General features: G+C 40.5%; 1 protein-coding gene and 1 long non-coding RNA gene across 2 annotated transcripts in view; one reads left to right on the top strand and one right to left on the bottom strand.

The window, feature by feature from the left end:
- LOC106873491 (protein CIP2A) overlaps nt 1-8,048 on the top strand; it is a 57,654-nt gene extending 49,606 nt beyond the window's left edge. Inside the window, exons 20-23 of the mRNA XM_089347755.1 lie at nt 798-911; nt 3,191-3,252; nt 4,077-4,216; nt 6,848-8,048. Coding sequence (XP_089203881.1) covers nt 798-911; nt 3,191-3,252; nt 4,077-4,216; nt 6,848-7,009 — 478 coding nt within the window. The 3' untranslated portion in view covers nt 7,010-8,048. The remainder of the gene's footprint in view (nt 1-797; nt 912-3,190; nt 3,253-4,076; nt 4,217-6,847) is intronic.
- A 4,035-nt stretch (nt 8,049-12,083) lies between these two features.
- Nucleotides 12,084-17,711, bottom strand: part of LOC106873485 (uncharacterized) — a 31,582-nt gene continuing 25,954 nt past the window's right edge. The window contains exon 3 of the long non-coding RNA XR_001409885.3: nt 12,084-12,471. This is a non-coding gene — a long non-coding RNA (uncharacterized LOC106873485). The remainder of the gene's footprint in view (nt 12,472-17,711) is intronic.

Genomic DNA, 17,711 nt, shown 5'->3' with positions numbered 1-17,711 from the left:
GCCTTGTGAGTGGATTTGGTAGACGGAAACTGAAAGAAGCCCGTCGTATATATGTATATGTATATATATGTGTGTGTGTCTGTGTTTGTCCCCCCTACATCGCTTGACAACTGATGCTGGTGTGTTTACGTCTCCGTAACTTAGCGGTTTGACATAAGAGACCGATAGAATAAGTACTAAGCTTACAAAGAATAAGTCTTGGGTTCGATTTGCTTGACTAAAGGCGGTGCTCCAGCAAGGCCGCAGTCAAATGACTGAAACAAGTAAAAAGAAAAAGAAAAAAAAGAAATCTAATTATAGAGAGGAACTAATGAAGTTTCATGAAATATTAGATATTTTAGAATAACTCTGCAGTTGCTTTAACCCTTTTGTTACCATATTTTTGTTGAAATATCCTGCCTTTATTTAATTAATTTAGAAAATAATGATGAATTAACTACAATAACTTTGTCGTTATTTAACAGGTGCTTGAACTTAAATTTACATGAGATTTTGAAGAAAGATTTTAATTTATACCATCTTAAAACATGGAATTTGTGTCATAGAGCCAAGTGTAGTTTCTGGTAGGTTAGCACCAAAAGAGTTAAACTATATTTTAGCTTTTTCTATGGATGAGGCATTTAATAGATGCATTTATTTATTAACTTTGAAGGAAGGTTTTGATTTGAACCACTTTAAGCAGGGTTGATGTCAGGTGACTTGGTATCAAAAGGGTAAAAACTGTATGCTGTTTTTTTTTTGTATTGATTTTTTTTTTTCATCTGCCTTATCATTTGTTATCTGTTTCTGTGCAATAGGTTAGAGAATGCTGAACATATGCTCAATACTTTGAGACAGGAACATACTTCGTTGACAGAGATGCATGAAATCTTGCGTAAACATCATGAAACACTGAAGCAACAGAATGAAGTGTAAGTATAACCTTGTATAAAATGATACATGTTTGTATGTGAATGTATGTATGCATGTGTGTGTGTATGTGAAACTATGTTGTGGTAGATGTCGTGTATGTGATGAATTTAATGTGGAATAGGCTGTCGAACTCAGTTATTTTATACAACCTGTAATTAAAACATACATTGCCTAGGCTACAGGCACACTCTGGTTTGGAGTCAAACTAGACATAAATTCATAATTCTTTAACTACTCAGCTATCTTACTTTATTGAACCAAGGGGCCATGTAAAAAATATAGGTGTTGGTGCTTCATTATCATCGCTTTCCATGGGTTGGACGATTTGACTGAGGACTGGTGAAACCAGATGGCTACGCCACATAAAAGGCACACAGTACACTCTGTAAAGTGGTTGGCATTAGGAAAGGCATCCAGCTGTAGAAACCAAAACAAAACAGACAATGGAGCTTAGGGTGGCCCCTGACCTTTCCAACTCCTGTCAAACAATCCAAATCATGCCAGCATGAAAAATGGATGTTAAATCATGATGAGGGTTAGGGAATGAAACATTGCTACAATTTTCAATTAAGAATTGCAAACATTTGTAAATATAGACTGTAGTGAAACCTCTCTCTTGGGTATTTATTTACAAATGCGAACGAAGCAGCTAACATCTAGCCTTTGGCCCGTTTGGACCCTGCTGTGTCCATCACCCTGATTGGCTCTTATTTGCGTGGCATTTGTCTCCAGTTCTGTTTTGCGCCAGGGTGAACATCAACCAATCGTGGCCTTCTGATAAGGTCACGTGAGAGTGTTTTTCTGCTGTTTATTTGTATGTATGTATATACACACGCATTTAGAAACTTAAAAAAATATACATATTTAGTGTTTTACTCCAAACTTTTTTTTCATATATTTATGTAAAAATAGAGAAAGAAAACTTGCCAAAACAAGGCCCTGGGCCACTCAATTTATCCATTTTTTTGTTTTGTTTTTGTGTGTGTTTTTGTTTTTCCACAATCAATACTGATAAAATAACTGGCCATTACCCCCTTCCTTCCTTCCTTCTCTTTCCTTTTTCTTTCTTTCTTGTTCCGGTAACTTAATATCTTTGATAAATGTTTACAATTTGTAATGATTGTTGAGGATAAGGACAGTAATCGAGTGAAGGTAACTGATAACTTTGTAAACGTATCTCGCAGTTCATCTTTAGCTACATGCTCTGCCAGAGGGTCCAGATAAAATTAACATTGTTCATCTCAATCACCACACCTTCCTTTTTTTCCTTATTTTTTCACTTTCTCTAAATATCATTCCTATATCCTTGAAGGCAAGTGGGTGCTTATCTATGGAAGCATCAATTAGAAATCTAAGACTTCTAGCTACAAAGTAGGTGTTTGTCTTCCTTCGTAGAAATATAAACTAAACCATAATCCATCTTATTTATTTTTTTATTTGTTCCAGTCATTGTACTACAGGCCATGCTGGGGCACCACCTTGAAGGGTTTCAGTCCAGTTTCTTAAGTCTGTCTTACACTCTTTTTGCTGGTTGTCAAACAATAAGTCAAACAAAGGTGTGTGTACATGCATACACATATGTATACAGTGGGCTTCATCACAATGTCTCTGTACCAAATTCATTCACATGCTTTTGATCAGTCCATTGTTGTAGTAGAAGACACTTGCACAAGGTGCCATGGAGAGGGGCTGAACACAAAACTACAGAAGTAAATTTCTTAGCTGAGCGTCCAACCATAGAAAACCGTACCAAATCAGACTGGATCCTGGTGCAGCCTTCCAGCATGCTAGTCCAGTCAAACCGTCCAACCCATGCCAGCATGGACAATAGACGTTAAATGATGATGATGGTGATAAACAGCCTTGCATGCATGGAAAATAAGAAACACTTTTATTTTTAAAAGAAATTGGCTCAAAAAATCACCCCACATCCTTTGTGCAAAGTTGGGCTTTCTATAAGTTATTACGTGGTTTAAACCTTTAGCATTTAAACCAACCATATCCAGCTCAAGTATTCTGCTTGTTTTATGTTCCAACTGTCCAGATCTGGCCTCTCACACCTACCCTACAATGTCATTCTAAAAATATGCAATCACATCAGCAAAATCTCAAAGCTACAAGCTAATGCATAATTAATTAAAAACAATGTCAATAAATAAGTATTAAATTGAACAGAGTTTTTGTATGTATGTATGTATGTATATATAGAACATAATGTATACTGTCATCGGTAAACTGAATTGTTTCATTAATCTTTACTTTCTGTCACATTTTACAGGAGTCTTGAAAAGCAAGGCAAACTCTCAAGACAACTAAAAGAATCAGAATCAATGGTTAAATGTAAGTGATTGGTTTATTCAGTTTTCTTTGTGTTTTTGGTTCTTTTTATTATTTTCTCCCATGGCTATCCTGTTATTCTGAGGATAGGATAGCCATGGGTTAATGGCTATCCTTTTGTGGAGGCGCAATGGCCCAGTGGTTAGGGCAGCGGACTTGCAGTCATAGGATCGCGGTTTTGATTCCCAGACCAGGCGTTGTGAGTGTTTATTGAGCGAAAACACCTAAAGCTCCACGAAGCTCCAGCAGGCGATGGTGGCGAACCCTGCTGTACTCTTTCACCACAACTTTCTCTCACTCTTACTTCTTCTTTCTGTTGTGCCTGTAATTTAAAGGGTCAGCCTTGTCACACTGTGTCACGCTGAATATCCCCGAGAACTACGTTAATGGTACACGTGTCTGTGGAGTGCTCAGCCACTTGCACGTTAATTTCATGAGCAGGCTGTTCCGTTGATCGGATCAACTGGAACCCTCGATGTCGTAAGCGACGGAGTGCCAACAACAATGGCTATCCTTTTAATATTTTGATGATGATGATGATGATAGTTCTTTTTATGATAAGCACAAGGCCTGAAATTTAAGGAAAAGAGGGGCTAGTTGATTACATCAACCCCAGCGCTCAACTGGTAATTATTGACTCCAAAAGGACAAACGGCAACATTAGTGAAATTTGAACCCAGAACTTAAGACCAGAAGCTAGCAGTGATGGCTTATCATATTTTCCTTATAAAGATTGATTCTGTTCTTAATAAACTAGCAATTTTTAATTAACTCATATTAGATTAATACAATTTTTCTGAAATGCATTGAAATGTTCACTTCTTCAGCATTACAAAAAACTGTATCAGAGATTGAAGAGCAGCTGCAGAAACTGTCTAAGGAGCGTGATGATTTAGATGAAGCCATCGAAAAAGTACGGAGAAGTTTGGACAAAACTGAAATAGAGAAAAAAGAACTACAGCAAAAGGTAGGTTTATTTAAATGTTTTCTTTTTTTATAGTTGTGGGGCAAAGCCAGTGCTGCCTGACTGGCTCCTGTGCCGGTGGCACATAAAAAGCACCATTCGAGTGTGGTCAATGTCAGTGTCGCCTGATTGGCCCCTGTGCTGGTGGCATGTAAAAAGCACCCATTACACTCTGGGAGTGGTTGGCATTAGGAAGTGCATCCAGCTGTAGAAACCTTGCCTGAACAGACTGGAGCCTGGTGCAGCCTCCTGGCTCGCCAGTCCTCAGTCAAACCGTCCAACCCATGCCAGCATGGAAAGTAGATGTTAAACAATGATGATGATGATGATGTGGTTAAGAAGCTCACTTCCCAACCACATGGTTTTGGGTTCAGTCCCACTGTGTTACACATTGAGCAAGTGTCTTCTATTATGGCTCCAGGCTGATCAAACAAAGGCTTGTGAACAGAATTGGTAGGTCGAACCCGAAAGAAGCTTTTCATATATCTGTGTGTGTTTGTGTGAGTGAGTTTGCATTTCTCTTATGGCCTCTGGCTAATAAACAATGGCTTCTTGATTTGCAGCCCACCACAAAAGCATGCCTGGTGGTGGCGGCTGCTGCTGTTGTTGTTAAATTCTGATGAGCTCTCCATTTATATATTATTTACAGGAAGAGTACAAATATTACACTGTAAGCTCCTGCCTCCCCCTAATTTCCATACTTCATGCCTGTTGTTTTATTATTTTACTGGTTTCAATCATTGGATTGTTGCCATGCTGGAGCACAGACCAGTGTTTCCCAACTTGGGATCCACAGACCTCAAGGAACCCACAAAAATAGTTCCATGCATTCATAAGTTTTGTTTTAAAAGTCTGCAGCATAAAATGTGCAATTACCTAGTTACATATAATTATTTTAATTATATATGTCTTTCATTTGAGAGATGAAACCGGGAAAACGAGTTTGTTGTGAGCTAATAAAATTGGTTGATCGAGTAAACAGACTTTCCATGGTCTGGAGTCCGTGGGAAAATCCATTTAAGCAAAAGGGGTCATTGGTAGTGATGGAAAGGTTGGAACCATTGTTATAGACTATTGTTGATTACATTAATCCCAATTCATATTTACTTGGGCTGTTACTTATTTTATCAGTAGAGGTGCAATGGCCCAGTGGTTAGGGCAGCGGACTTGCAGTCATAGGATCGCGGTTTCGATTCCTAGACCGGGCGTTGTGAGTGTTTATTGAACAAAAACACCTAAAGCTCCACGAGGCTCCGGCAGGGGATGGTGGTGAACCCTGCTGTACTCTTTCACCACAACTTTCTCTCACTCTTACTTCCTGTTTCTGTTGTGCCTGGAATTCAAAGGGCCAGCCTTGTCACACCGTGTCATGCTGAATATCCCCGAGAACTACGTTAATGGTACACGTGCCTGTGGAGTGCTCAGCCACTTGCACGTTAATTTCATGAGCAGGCTGTTCCGTTGATCGGATCAACTGGAACCCTCGACGGAATGCCATCAACTTATTTTATCAACTTTAGAAGAATCATCATTGTCATTTAACATCCACTTTCCATGCTGGCATGGGTTGGATGATTTGACTGAGGACTGGTAAGCCAGGAGGCTGCACCAATGAAAGACTACAAGGAATCCAGGTGGGATTTGAACTGTGTAAAGAGACATAACTAAATGTGGCAAATACCAGTTCTGGTATCCACCTGCATAACTGAATGATAGAGTGATATCAGCATTTAAATTTCTGTTTTTTCTTTTCTACACTCTGAGTTCTAATCCAACTGGGGTTAATTGTGACATTTCAAAATCTAGGGCTGTGGTTCTTCACTTTGTCAGTAACACCCACACATACACCTCAGGGATGTTGTGAGTTCACAAGGGGGTACAATGGAGCAGTGCTAGATGTTTTGAGAAGTTGTAATTTTTCTTAGAGGGGGCAATGTCATTGATAAGGTTGGGAATGGCTATAAAGATTACTCTGACAAACTTAACTGATTGATTGATTGATTGATTGAACAATTGATTAGCTAATTGGTTAAATATCTAAACAATTGACAAATATATAATATTGAAGTGAAATAGAACCAGTGTATATGCTTATCTGGGGATTCCCCTACTCCTCTCACAGGAATGGGCAGACAATGAGAACAGATGAATAAATAGCTGGAAAAATCAGACTGGACCAGACTGAGATGAAGGCAAATAGGTTCTATCAGATAAATAGATGGACAAATCAGACTGGACCAGACAGACAGAGATGAAGGCAAATAGGTTCTATCAGATAAATAGATGGACAAATCAGACTGGACCAGACAGACAGAGATGAAGGCAAATAGGTTCTATCAGATAAATAGATGGACAAATCAGACTGGACCAGACAGATAGAGATGAAGGCAAATAGGTTCTATCAGATAAATAGATGGACAAATCAGACTGGACCAGACAGATAGAGATGAAGGCAAATAGGTTCTATCAGATAAATAGATGGACAAATCAGACTGGACCAGACAGATAGAGATGAAGGCAAATAGGTTCTATCAGATAATTTGTTCAAACTTTCTGTTAGGTTTGATTTTATTGAAGTTAAATTCTTTTACTTGTTAATTAATTTCTTAAAATTCTTTTCTTGTGATATTTCAGATCACTTCTCTTGAAGTTGTGTGTCAAAAACATGAAAGTGTCATCAAAGAGAAAACTGAAGAATTACAAGAAGTTAAAGATAACCTTGCCAAACATGAACAAATAGCTGCCATGATTCATAACCTAAGTAGTAGCAAAATTCCACCAAAGGTGTCTTTTTAAGGACTTTGCTAATAATGTCTCTTTGTATATGTTTGTGTGAGTGTGGAGTATGTACATGTGGCCGTGTCTATACATATATACATACACAATTGCTTTAACTGAGATCTGAAGTTTCACCTGAATTAATTCAATTAGACTGATTCAATACATGTCACACAAACAAATACAGGTGTGTATGTAATCGGGTGTTTGTGTACATGATGTGTGTTGCATGATTAAGTTTGCTTGGCTATCATGTGATTCTGAGTTCAATCCAGCTATGTGGCAGGTATTTTGGACAGAAGTATTTTTTCCCATTGCTTAGAATCTGATCCAAATCTTGAGTGAAGTCCTATCGATAAAGACTGTGTGGTGGCTTATAGCATGTGCTGTATTTGTGTTTCAAAGGGTCAACTTTGTCATATTGTTTCATGCTGAAGATTAAAGAGTAGCAGTGTGTGTAATACCTCAAGGATTATGAAAGGGACCAGTGTGTGGAATACTCAGCCACTTACATTAAAATTCATTATGTAGTTCTGTTAAGTAAACACCTAGAATATTTGTTTGTCAGAATTAATGAGAGGGTTTGTCCTGCATGTCTCATGGGGTGGGCATCATTTTACATGGATTTCTCAAATTTGAATATCAAGATAAAATTTAATGAAATATTAAATTCTAAATATCACAAAATCATGCACATTATTTTACTGAGTTATTTTTAAAATTTTATTTGAATAAATTTTTTTTTTTTGTTACACTTTTACCAGATACCACATTTTAAACACTCTTTCAAACTTTTTGGTAGAATATTTTCCTTTTCTTTCTTTGTTGCTTATCTTCCTTCTCTCTCTCATTTACCGTGTCTTTCTATACTTTCCTCTTTTTTTCTTCCATGCTCTCTATTTCTTTATCATCTTTCTTTCTCTTAATCCATTTATTTCCTCCTCCTCACCAACATTTTTATTTTCACTCCTCCCTTTCACTTCTCTCTATCATCTCATCTCAATATCTTTCAAATTTATATTGTACACTACAAATAAATAATTTTAACTGACATAAAGCCACATTTTTGGTATTTATTCTCTCAACTCTTAAGGGAAGAAAAGCAGAATATAAAGTACTGGAAGAAATACTGCCAGGTATTTCATCCAACCCTACTTAGAAAAATTGTTTCTAATTTAGGTACAAAATGAGCACTTATTAGAAGAGGGTGTGAGTTCAATACCATTGAAAACTCAACTGGTTCTATATTACTTCTCACTAGTCTTATTTATATATATATATATATATATTTATATATATATATATATATATATCATCATCATCATCATCATCGTTTAACGTCCGCTTTCCATGCTAGCATGGGTTGGACGATTTGACTGAGGACTGGTGAAAACCGGATGGCAACACCAGGCTCCAGTCTGATTTGGCAGAGTTTCTACAGCTGGATGCCCTTCCTAACGCCAACCACTCAGAGAGTGTAGTGGGTGCTTTTACGTGTCACCCGCACGAAAACGGCCACGCTCGAAATGGTGTCTTTTATGTGCCACCCGCACAAGCCAGTCCAGGGGCACTGGCAACGATCTCGCTCGAAAATCCTACAGGAGCCAGTCAGGCGGTACTGGCAACGGCCACGCTCAAAATGGTGCATCTCATGTGCCACCCGCACAAGAACCAGTCCAGGGGCACTGGCAACGATCTTACTTGGCTTGCCGGGTCTTCTCACGCACAGCCCATTTCCAAAGGTCTCGGTCCGTAGTCATCGCCTCGGTGAGGCCCAATGTACGAAGGTCTTGCCTCACCACCTCAGCCCAGGTCTTCCTGGGCCTACCTCTTCCACGGGTTCCCTCAACTGTTAGGGTGTGGCACTTTTTCACGCAGCTATCCTCCTCCATTCTCACCACATGTCCATACCAGCGCAATCGTCTCTCTTGCACGCCACAACTGATGCTTCTAATGTTCAGCTTTTCTCTCAAGATACTTACACTCTGACGGGTATTCACATTGACATTACACATCCAACGGAGCATACTGGCTTCATTCCTTGCGAGCTTTAATCATCATCATCGTTTAACGTTCGCTTTTGGACTGGCTCTTGTGCGAGTGACACATGAGGTTTTTCGAGCGAGATCGTTACTGGTGCCCCTGGACTGGCTCATGTGCGGGTGACACATGAAATCGTTCAAGCGGGATTGTTGCCAGTGCCCCTGGACTGGCTCATGTGCGGGCGACACATGATATCTTTCGAGCGACATCGTTGCCAGTGCCCCTGGACTGGCCCTTGTGCGGGTGACACATGAAATGTTTCGAGCGGGATCGTTGCCAGTGCCCATAGACTGGCTCATGTGCGAGACACACATGAAATCTTTCGAGCAGGATCGATGCCATTGCCCCTGGACTGGCTCATGTGCGGGCGACACATGAAATCTTTCGAGCGAGATCGTTGCCGGTGCCCCTGGGCCGGCTTGCGGGTGACACATGAGGTTTTTCGAGCGGGATCGTTTGCCAGTGCCCCCGGACTGGCACATGTGCGGGCGTCATGATATCTTTCGTGCGAGATCGTTGCCAGTGCCCATGGACTGGCTCTTGTGCAAGTGACACATGAGGTTTTTCGAGCGAGATCATTGCCGGTGCCCCTGGACTGGCTCTTGTGCGGGTGGTACATAAAAGACACCATTTCGAGCGTGGCCGTTTTCGTGCGGGTGACACGTAAAAGCACCCACTACACTCTCTGAGTGGTTGGCGTTAGGAAGGGCATCCAGCTGTAGAAACTCTGCCAAATTAGATTGGAACCTGGTGTTGCCATCCAGTTTCACCAGTCCTCAGTCAAATCGTCCAACCCATGCTAGCATGGAAGGCGGACGTTAAACGATGATGATGATGATGATGATGATTTCCATGCTAGCATGGGTTGGACGATTTGACTGAGGACTGGTAAAATCAGATAGCAACACCAGCCTCGAATCTGATTTGGCAGAGTTTCTACAGCTGGATGCCCTTCCTAACGTCAACCACTCAGAGTATATATATATATATAGAGAGAGAGAGAGAGAGAGAGATCTGTCAGAGGTGACTCCAGGTCATCAGCATCATTCAGGCTCATCACAGATTTTGCATAAGCCACAACAAGCATCAGCAATCTGACTGTCACCTGTACTCTTGACAAGAGATACCAGTTAGTCTTTTACATCTACCAGGCTCGTTCGTATTAGCTCGAGTTGCCGGATAATTTTTTGTCCCTTCAAGAATATTGTAGAACAGAAACTTTTCATAGATTGGAATTTAAATCCTAATCTCTATAGAAATTTATTGTTTCAAGAAAACATTGAATTCGAATTACTTTTAATTTTTACGATTATAGACAACAACTTGGGTTGTAACTTCTGAGCCTGAGTCAAACAAATGTGAACGATGTCAAAAGAACGTCTGATACGAATGATATTTTTTGACACAGCACTTTTGAGACACTGCCAGGTGCTGAACAAAAATAAACGAACTGCAACCAATAAAAGGAGCCTAAGTTATTGGCTGCAATTACATACTTGAAGTCAGTTTTGGCAGAAATTAAATCATCATCATCATCATCATCATCGTTTAACGTCCGCTTTCCATGCTAGCATGGGTTGGACGATTTGACTGAGGACTGGTGAAACCGGATGGCAACACCAGGCTCCAGTCTGATTTGGCAGAGTTTCTACAGCTGGATGCCCTTCCTAACGCCAACCACTCAGAGAGTGTAGTGGGTGCTTTTACGTGTCACCCGCACGAAAACGGCCACGCTCGAAATGGTGTCTTTTATGTGCCACCCGCACAAGCCAGTCCAGGGGCACTGGCAACGATCTCGCTCGAAAATCCTACAGGAGCCAGTCAGGCGGTACTGGCAACGGCCACGCTCAAAATGGTGCATCTCATGTGCCACCCGCACAAGAACCAGTCCAGGGGCACTGGCAACGATCTTACTTGGCTTGCCGGGTCTTCTCACGCACAGCCCATTTCCAAAGGTCTCGGTCCGTAGTCATCGCCTCGGTGAGGCCCAATGTACGAAGGTCTTGCCTCACCACCTCAGCCCAGGTCTTCCTGGGCCTACCTCTTCCACGGGTTCCCTCAACTGTTAGGGTGTGGCACTTTTTCACGCAGCTATCCTCCATTCTCACCACATGTCCATACCAGCGCAATCGTCTCTCTTGCACGCCACAACTGATGCTTCTAATGTTCAGCTTTTCTCTCAAGATACTTACACTCTGACGGGTATTCACATTGACATTACACATCCAACGGAGCATACTGGCTTCATTCCTTGCGAGCTTACGTATGTCCTCAGCAGTTACAGCCCATGTTTCACTGCCATGTAGCATGGTTGTTCGTACGCATGCGTCATACAGTCTGCCTTTTACTCTGAGTGAGAGTCCCTTTGTCGCCAGTAGGGGTAAGAGCTCTCTAAACTTTGCCCAGGCTATTCTTATTCTAGCAGCTACACTTTCAGTGCACCCACCCCCACTACTAACTTGGTCGCCCAGATAGCGGAAGCTATCGACTACCTCTAGTTTTTCACCCTGGAATGAGATAGAAGTTGTTTCCTGTTTGTTTGCAGTCTTTATTGCACCTGAACATCTGCCACAAACAAAAACTAACTTGCTAGTTAACCTGCCTTTGATGTTGCTGCACCTCTTATGTGTCCATAGCTTGCACCGGGTACATCTTATAGAGTTACTACCTACTCCTTTTCTACATACTGAGCAGGGCCATCTACCTGAAGGGGTTTGTGTTTTATCTACCTTCCTACTTATTAGGATTTTGGTTTTAGCTAGGTTGACTCTAAGGCCCTTCAATTCTAGACCTTGCTTCCACACCTGAAACTTCTCCTCTAGTTCTGATAGTTATATCAGCTAGTAAATACACATTCACTTTTGCTAAATTTATATTTGGGCTAAGCCTGAGTGCCAGAGTTGCCACTGATATATATACATAGAGAGAGAGAACTATCTACAGCTAAAGTGGAATATATCATAAAAACTTATATAAAATGAAATCAAAGTAATTATCTGGGAGTTGCAAGTTGAGTGAGGTAAGCAAAAACAGGAACAAAAGAAGTGAGCAAGTTGATAACTTGTTTAATCAGCAAAAATTAAGTTGATAAAAAAAAAAAAATTCAGTATACTCTCTTTAATTTTTTTTTCTCGCTGGGAAAAATTTGCACATATTTTTGTAAATCATGATGACATTGAAAAATAAAACATTAAAAATATCTTTTATCCAAGTCTTTCAATTACAGTGGTCTTTATTGGGAATGAGCAATAAGGAGATTCCATTGGTGCTGGTGTATTATGTTTGAAAATTTGGTAGGTCACAGTTGCATACAATACAGCTGGCAGTCCAGGTAGTACACGAGTACTGGCTACAATGCTCATCACTTCCTCCACAGGCAGCATTACAGTTAGTCATGCTATCATAGCAGAGTGTTGCCTCCACATTAGTTACTGTAGCTGGAAAAAAGAAATGGATACTTGGAATAATATTATCAATCATCATTTAACATCCATTTTCCATGCTGATATGGGTTGCATGGTTTGACAGGAACTGTCAAAGCTGGGAGCCACATCTGGCTCCATTGTCTGTTTTGGCATGCTTTCTACAGTTTGATGCCTTTTACATGATGCCATCACTGAAAGCATCACCAAGTTCCTTGCAAGATATATCACTTGTAAGAAATATTTATCATTTTAACATCTACTTTTCCATGCTTTCATGCATCAGATGGAATTTGTTGAAGCAGATTTTCTATGATTGGTTCCCATTCTTGTTGTCAACCTTAACTTGTTTCCAAGGAAACTAATATTTCCTTGTGACTGAACTCATTTACATGGAAGACTGTAAAATGAATGACACCACTTGTATGAAGGTGAAACTCATTAGTGCCGCCTGGCTGGCTCCCATGCCAGTGACACATAAAACACACCATTTGAGCGTAGTCGATGCCAGTGCCGCCTGACTGGCCCCCGTGCTGGTGGCACATAGAAAGTACCCACTACACTCTCGGAGTGGTAGGTGTTTGGAAGGACATCCAGCTGTAGAAACCTTGACAGATTAGATTGGTGCAGCTTCCTGGCTTGCCATTCCTCAGTCAAACCATCCAACCCATGCCAGCATGGAAAGCAGATGTTAAACGATGATGATGTGAAAACAAGGGGGCACAAACATACACTCTCAAATACACCTCCCCACACACATTATATATGTATGTCTGTGTATATATATATATATATATGTATGTATGTGTGTGTGTCTGTCATATATATATATATAAGGGCATTACTATACATAAATGCTAAGAGGGACTCTAAAGTCAAACTACCATAATAAACACATTTAGTCTGTTTTTAGGAGGCTAGCTTTGAGAGTTGCATTCCCTTGCTTTCTGTAAAAATGTGTTTATTATGGTAGTTTGACTTTAGAGTCCCTCTTAGCGTGAGGCATTTATGTATAGTAATGCCCTTATATAAATAAATATATTTATAGGGAATAAATGATGGATTTTTCCCATATGAGGTTTTTTCACGTTAACTACTTGATAAATTCTTATAAAGATTTTATCCTATACTGGAATTATATATATATATATAAGTTACTTAGCAAACCACCACCATTCCATATTGTTAGACAACTTGCATTGTTGGTAGGATGGTGTGAGAGGAAGAAAACACCAGGATTTCCTTTTGCTGTGTCATCCAGTGTCAAGAACTTCGAGCAAGTTCTCTGTTAGCCCACTTCACAAACTAGGTTCAACAACTGACTATAGCCATAACTTGGAAATGGGGAACAGTACTCAAGGTAAGCTCTATGCAGGGTGTTCGACTATCAAAAAGACAATAGTTGAGTTTAGGGTATAAATTAATTTCACTGTGCTTTCTAAAAATCTGGGAATCTCAACAGTGGAAAGTATATAATAATTAAAAAGTATTCGTATAGAGTGTGGCCGTTTTCTTGCGGGTGACACATAAAAGCACCCACTACACTCTCTGAGTGGTTGGCGTTAGGAAGGGCATCCAGCTGTAGAAACTCTGCCAAATTAGATTAGAGCCTGGTGTTGCCATCCGGTTTCACCAGTCCTCAGTCAAATCGTCCAACCCATGCTAGCATGGAAAGCGGACGTTAAACGATGATGATGATGATGATGATATATATATATATATATATAATGACAGTGAAGCCTGGTGCAATTTTCTGGCTTTCCACCATGGAAAACAGACATTAAATGATAGAATTCTGAGTAGAAGTAGGGGTTCACAAAGGATCAGTCCTCAGACCCCTCTTATTCATTATAGTCCTCCAGGCAATAGAGGAATTCAAGACAGGTTGCCCCTGGGAGCTCCTCTATGCTGATGCCCTTCTCTAATAACCAAGTCACTGCCAGAACTAGAGACGAAGTTTGCGGTGTGGAAGCAAGGTCTAGAATTAAAGGGCCTTAGGGTTAACCTAGCAAAAACCAAAGCCTTAGTAAATAGGAAGGCTGTCAAATCCCAAATTCCTTCAGGTTGATGGCCCTGCTCAATCTGTAGAAGAGGCATGGATAGAAACTCCATACGATGTATCCGATGTAAGCTATGGACACATAAAAGGTGCAGTAATATCAAAGGAAGGCTAACCAGGAAGATAGTTTTTGTAAGTGACGGATGCACAGGGGCAACAAACACTGAAGATGTACAGAAAACAGATTCCATCACATGCCAAGGAGGGGAACTAAAAGTCGTTAATAGCTTCCACTACCTAGGCAACCAAGTCTGAAGTGGGGGTGGCTGCTCTGAGAGTGTAGCGGCTAGAATAAGAATAGCCTGGGCAAAGTTCAGGTAAGGGCCTCTCGCTCAGGATGAAAGGCAGACTGTATGATGCATGTGTGCGAACTGCCATGCTACACAGCAGTGAAATATGGGCCATGGATGCTGAGGACATGCATAGGCTTGAAAGAAATGAAGCTAGTATGATCTGCTGGATGTGTAATATCAGTGTGCATTCACGACAGAGTGTAAGCACCCTGAGAGAAAAGTTGGACACAAGAAGCATCAAATGTGGTGTGTAAGAGAGACAATTGCAGTGGTATCTTCTTGTGTCACGTATGGATGAGAACAGCTGTGTGTGGAAGAGGTAGACCCAGAAAAACATGACAGGAGGTGATGAAGCATGACCTTCGAACAATGGGCCTCACAGAGGCAATGACAGGAGACTGAAACCTTTGGTAATATGTTGGGATTGAGAAGACCCAGCAACTAAAGTGAGATTGCAGCCATGCATGTCTGGTCCAGTTAAGAATACCCCTCATGCTTTGGGCGATATGATATGCTTGAGATGAGCTGCTGAGTCAAATAAAACCAATATCGTAACTGGCCAGTACCACAGTAATCACCCCACTTATGAGTACCATCTCATTCATTGGACAATAAACTTTGTTTGCGAAGACCTATTGAGGCAAGTGAAATCAAATCAAAATCGCTGACGTGGTCGATAACAGTACCACCTGATTGGCACTCGTGCCAGTGGAACGTTAAAGGCACATCTGAGCATGATCATTGCCAGGGCCATGGATTGGCTCCCGTGTTGGTGGCACATGAAAACAACATTCGAGCATGGTCGTTGCCAGTGCTGCTGGACTGGCTCCCATGCAGGTAGCATGTAAAAAACACCTTTTGAGTGTAGTCGTTACCAGAACCGCCTGACTGACCCTCGTGCTGGTGGCACATAAAAGCACCCACTACACTCTCAGAGTGGTTAGCGTTAGGAAGGGCATCCAGCTGTAGAAACTCTGCCAGATCAGATTGAGCCTGGTGCTCACCAGTCCTCAGTCAAACTGTCCAACCTGTGATAGCATGGAAAGCGGACGTTAAACGACGATGATGATGATGAATATAAAAACCTAACATAAAATTATACCAATTAAGAACATCAAGTCAAATTAAAATAAATAAGAAAAATTTACATCTATTTTTGACATCTGAACCCGACGACTTCTTTTCACTTACTTTATCATCAAATCCAAGAAAACTTAACAGAATTCATGTATCTTTAAATTTGAAATTTATTATTTTTAATGAAAGTAGAGAAAACAGATCTGTGGTAGTTTCAATGTGGAGTGTTTCAATTGTTTGATTGACTGAAATACTTATGTGATTGAATTAGCACCTCCGTGACTTACTACCCCACAAACATATGTCCCCTTAACATTTTCAGATGGATTAAGCATAGCATAGGTGTGTATTGTACTACTTGCATTTGCAGAGGCATTTACCCAGGGTGGGTTGAGCCAACTCTGACAAATGAGTTCACCATATCCTTCACAAATGTTAACTACATCTGACATTAGTCCACTGGGAAAGCAATCACGTTGGATAGCAAGGACACTATAGCCATAGTCGTCATTCATTGTTCTAATGTAGAGTTCTTGTTCAGAGTGTGTGACAAGGTTGCAGCTTTAAATAACAGGTATGACCCATCAGATGGGCTTTCACACGGTTTCTGCCTCACAAAGCTTGAGTTAGTTATCAATTCTCAAGAGGAAGGAAAGTAAAGTCGACTTTGGTGTGATTTGAACTCAGAATGCAGTGAACTAGAACAAATATTATTTAACTTCCGCTTTTAAACTCACACATGCCAGATGACATTTGCTGAAGTGAATTTTTTACAGCTGAATGCCCTTCCTGTTGTCAACCCTCATCTATTTCCAAGCAAGGTAATATGTCCCTTTAGCCAGGCATGTTTTTCAGGGAAAGAAACAAGATTGCTTGTATGATAAGGATATTTCTTTACAACCATCACATAATGTTAAGACAAGGGTAAACACACGCACATCATCATCATCATTTAACGTCCATTGTCCATGCTAGCATGGGTTGGACGGTTTGATTGGGCTGGCATGCTGGAAGGCTGCTCCAGGCTGATTTGGCATGGTTTTCTACAGCTGGATGCCCTTCCTAATACCAACCACTCCAAGAGTGTAATGGGTGCTTTTATGTGCCACCAGCATGGGTGCTATTTGCGTGACACCAGTATCTGCCACAACTGTGATTTCGCTCAGTTTGATGGGTCTTCTTATCAAGCATGACATAACGCCAAAGTGTTTTGGTCATTGCCTCCATGAGACCCAACACTTGAAAGGAGCTCAGCCACTTTGCCTACATGAGACCCAGACCCATATATATTTATTTATATATATATATATATATATATATATATATATATATATATATATATATATAAAACCTATGTAGTAGGTATAGAAACAGCGTTAATTTAGCTATTTCTCCATAGATCTAAAAAATGACAAACAACACCAATCGATTTTCAAATCTTATAGGATTCTCGTCAGAAGCATTTACATCAATTTGACCAATCCCTGAGAAATAAGCAGCCAATCAGTTTGTATATTCAACAATTCCAGCAGCTACAGAGAATTGAGGCTACTAATTTGCATACCGTGCATGTTAACACTTTAATATCAGGAGCCTATTAATGGGGATCTAGTCCACACAGTACTAAGGTATGATATATGTAACCTATAGAGTAAATATATAAACAGGGCTAATATATAAATATTTAAATAATAGGCTTCTTTCAGTTTCCATCAACCAAATTTACTCAAGGCTTTGGTTGCCCAAGGTACCATGCAGTAAGACTGTACTTGATACCACATAGTTGGAAAAGAAGCTTCTCAACCACACAGCCAAGTCTGAATAAT

The sequence above is a fragment of the Octopus bimaculoides genome, chromosome 2 (assembly GCF_046866305.1).
Source record: "Octopus bimaculoides isolate indiv1 chromosome 2, ASM4686630v1, whole genome shotgun sequence".
Classification (NCBI taxonomy): domain Eukaryota; kingdom Metazoa; phylum Mollusca; class Cephalopoda; order Octopoda; family Octopodidae; genus Octopus; species Octopus bimaculoides.
The sequence above is the reverse complement of the archived record's forward strand: the minus strand, read 5'-3'. Positions and strand labels throughout refer to the sequence as shown.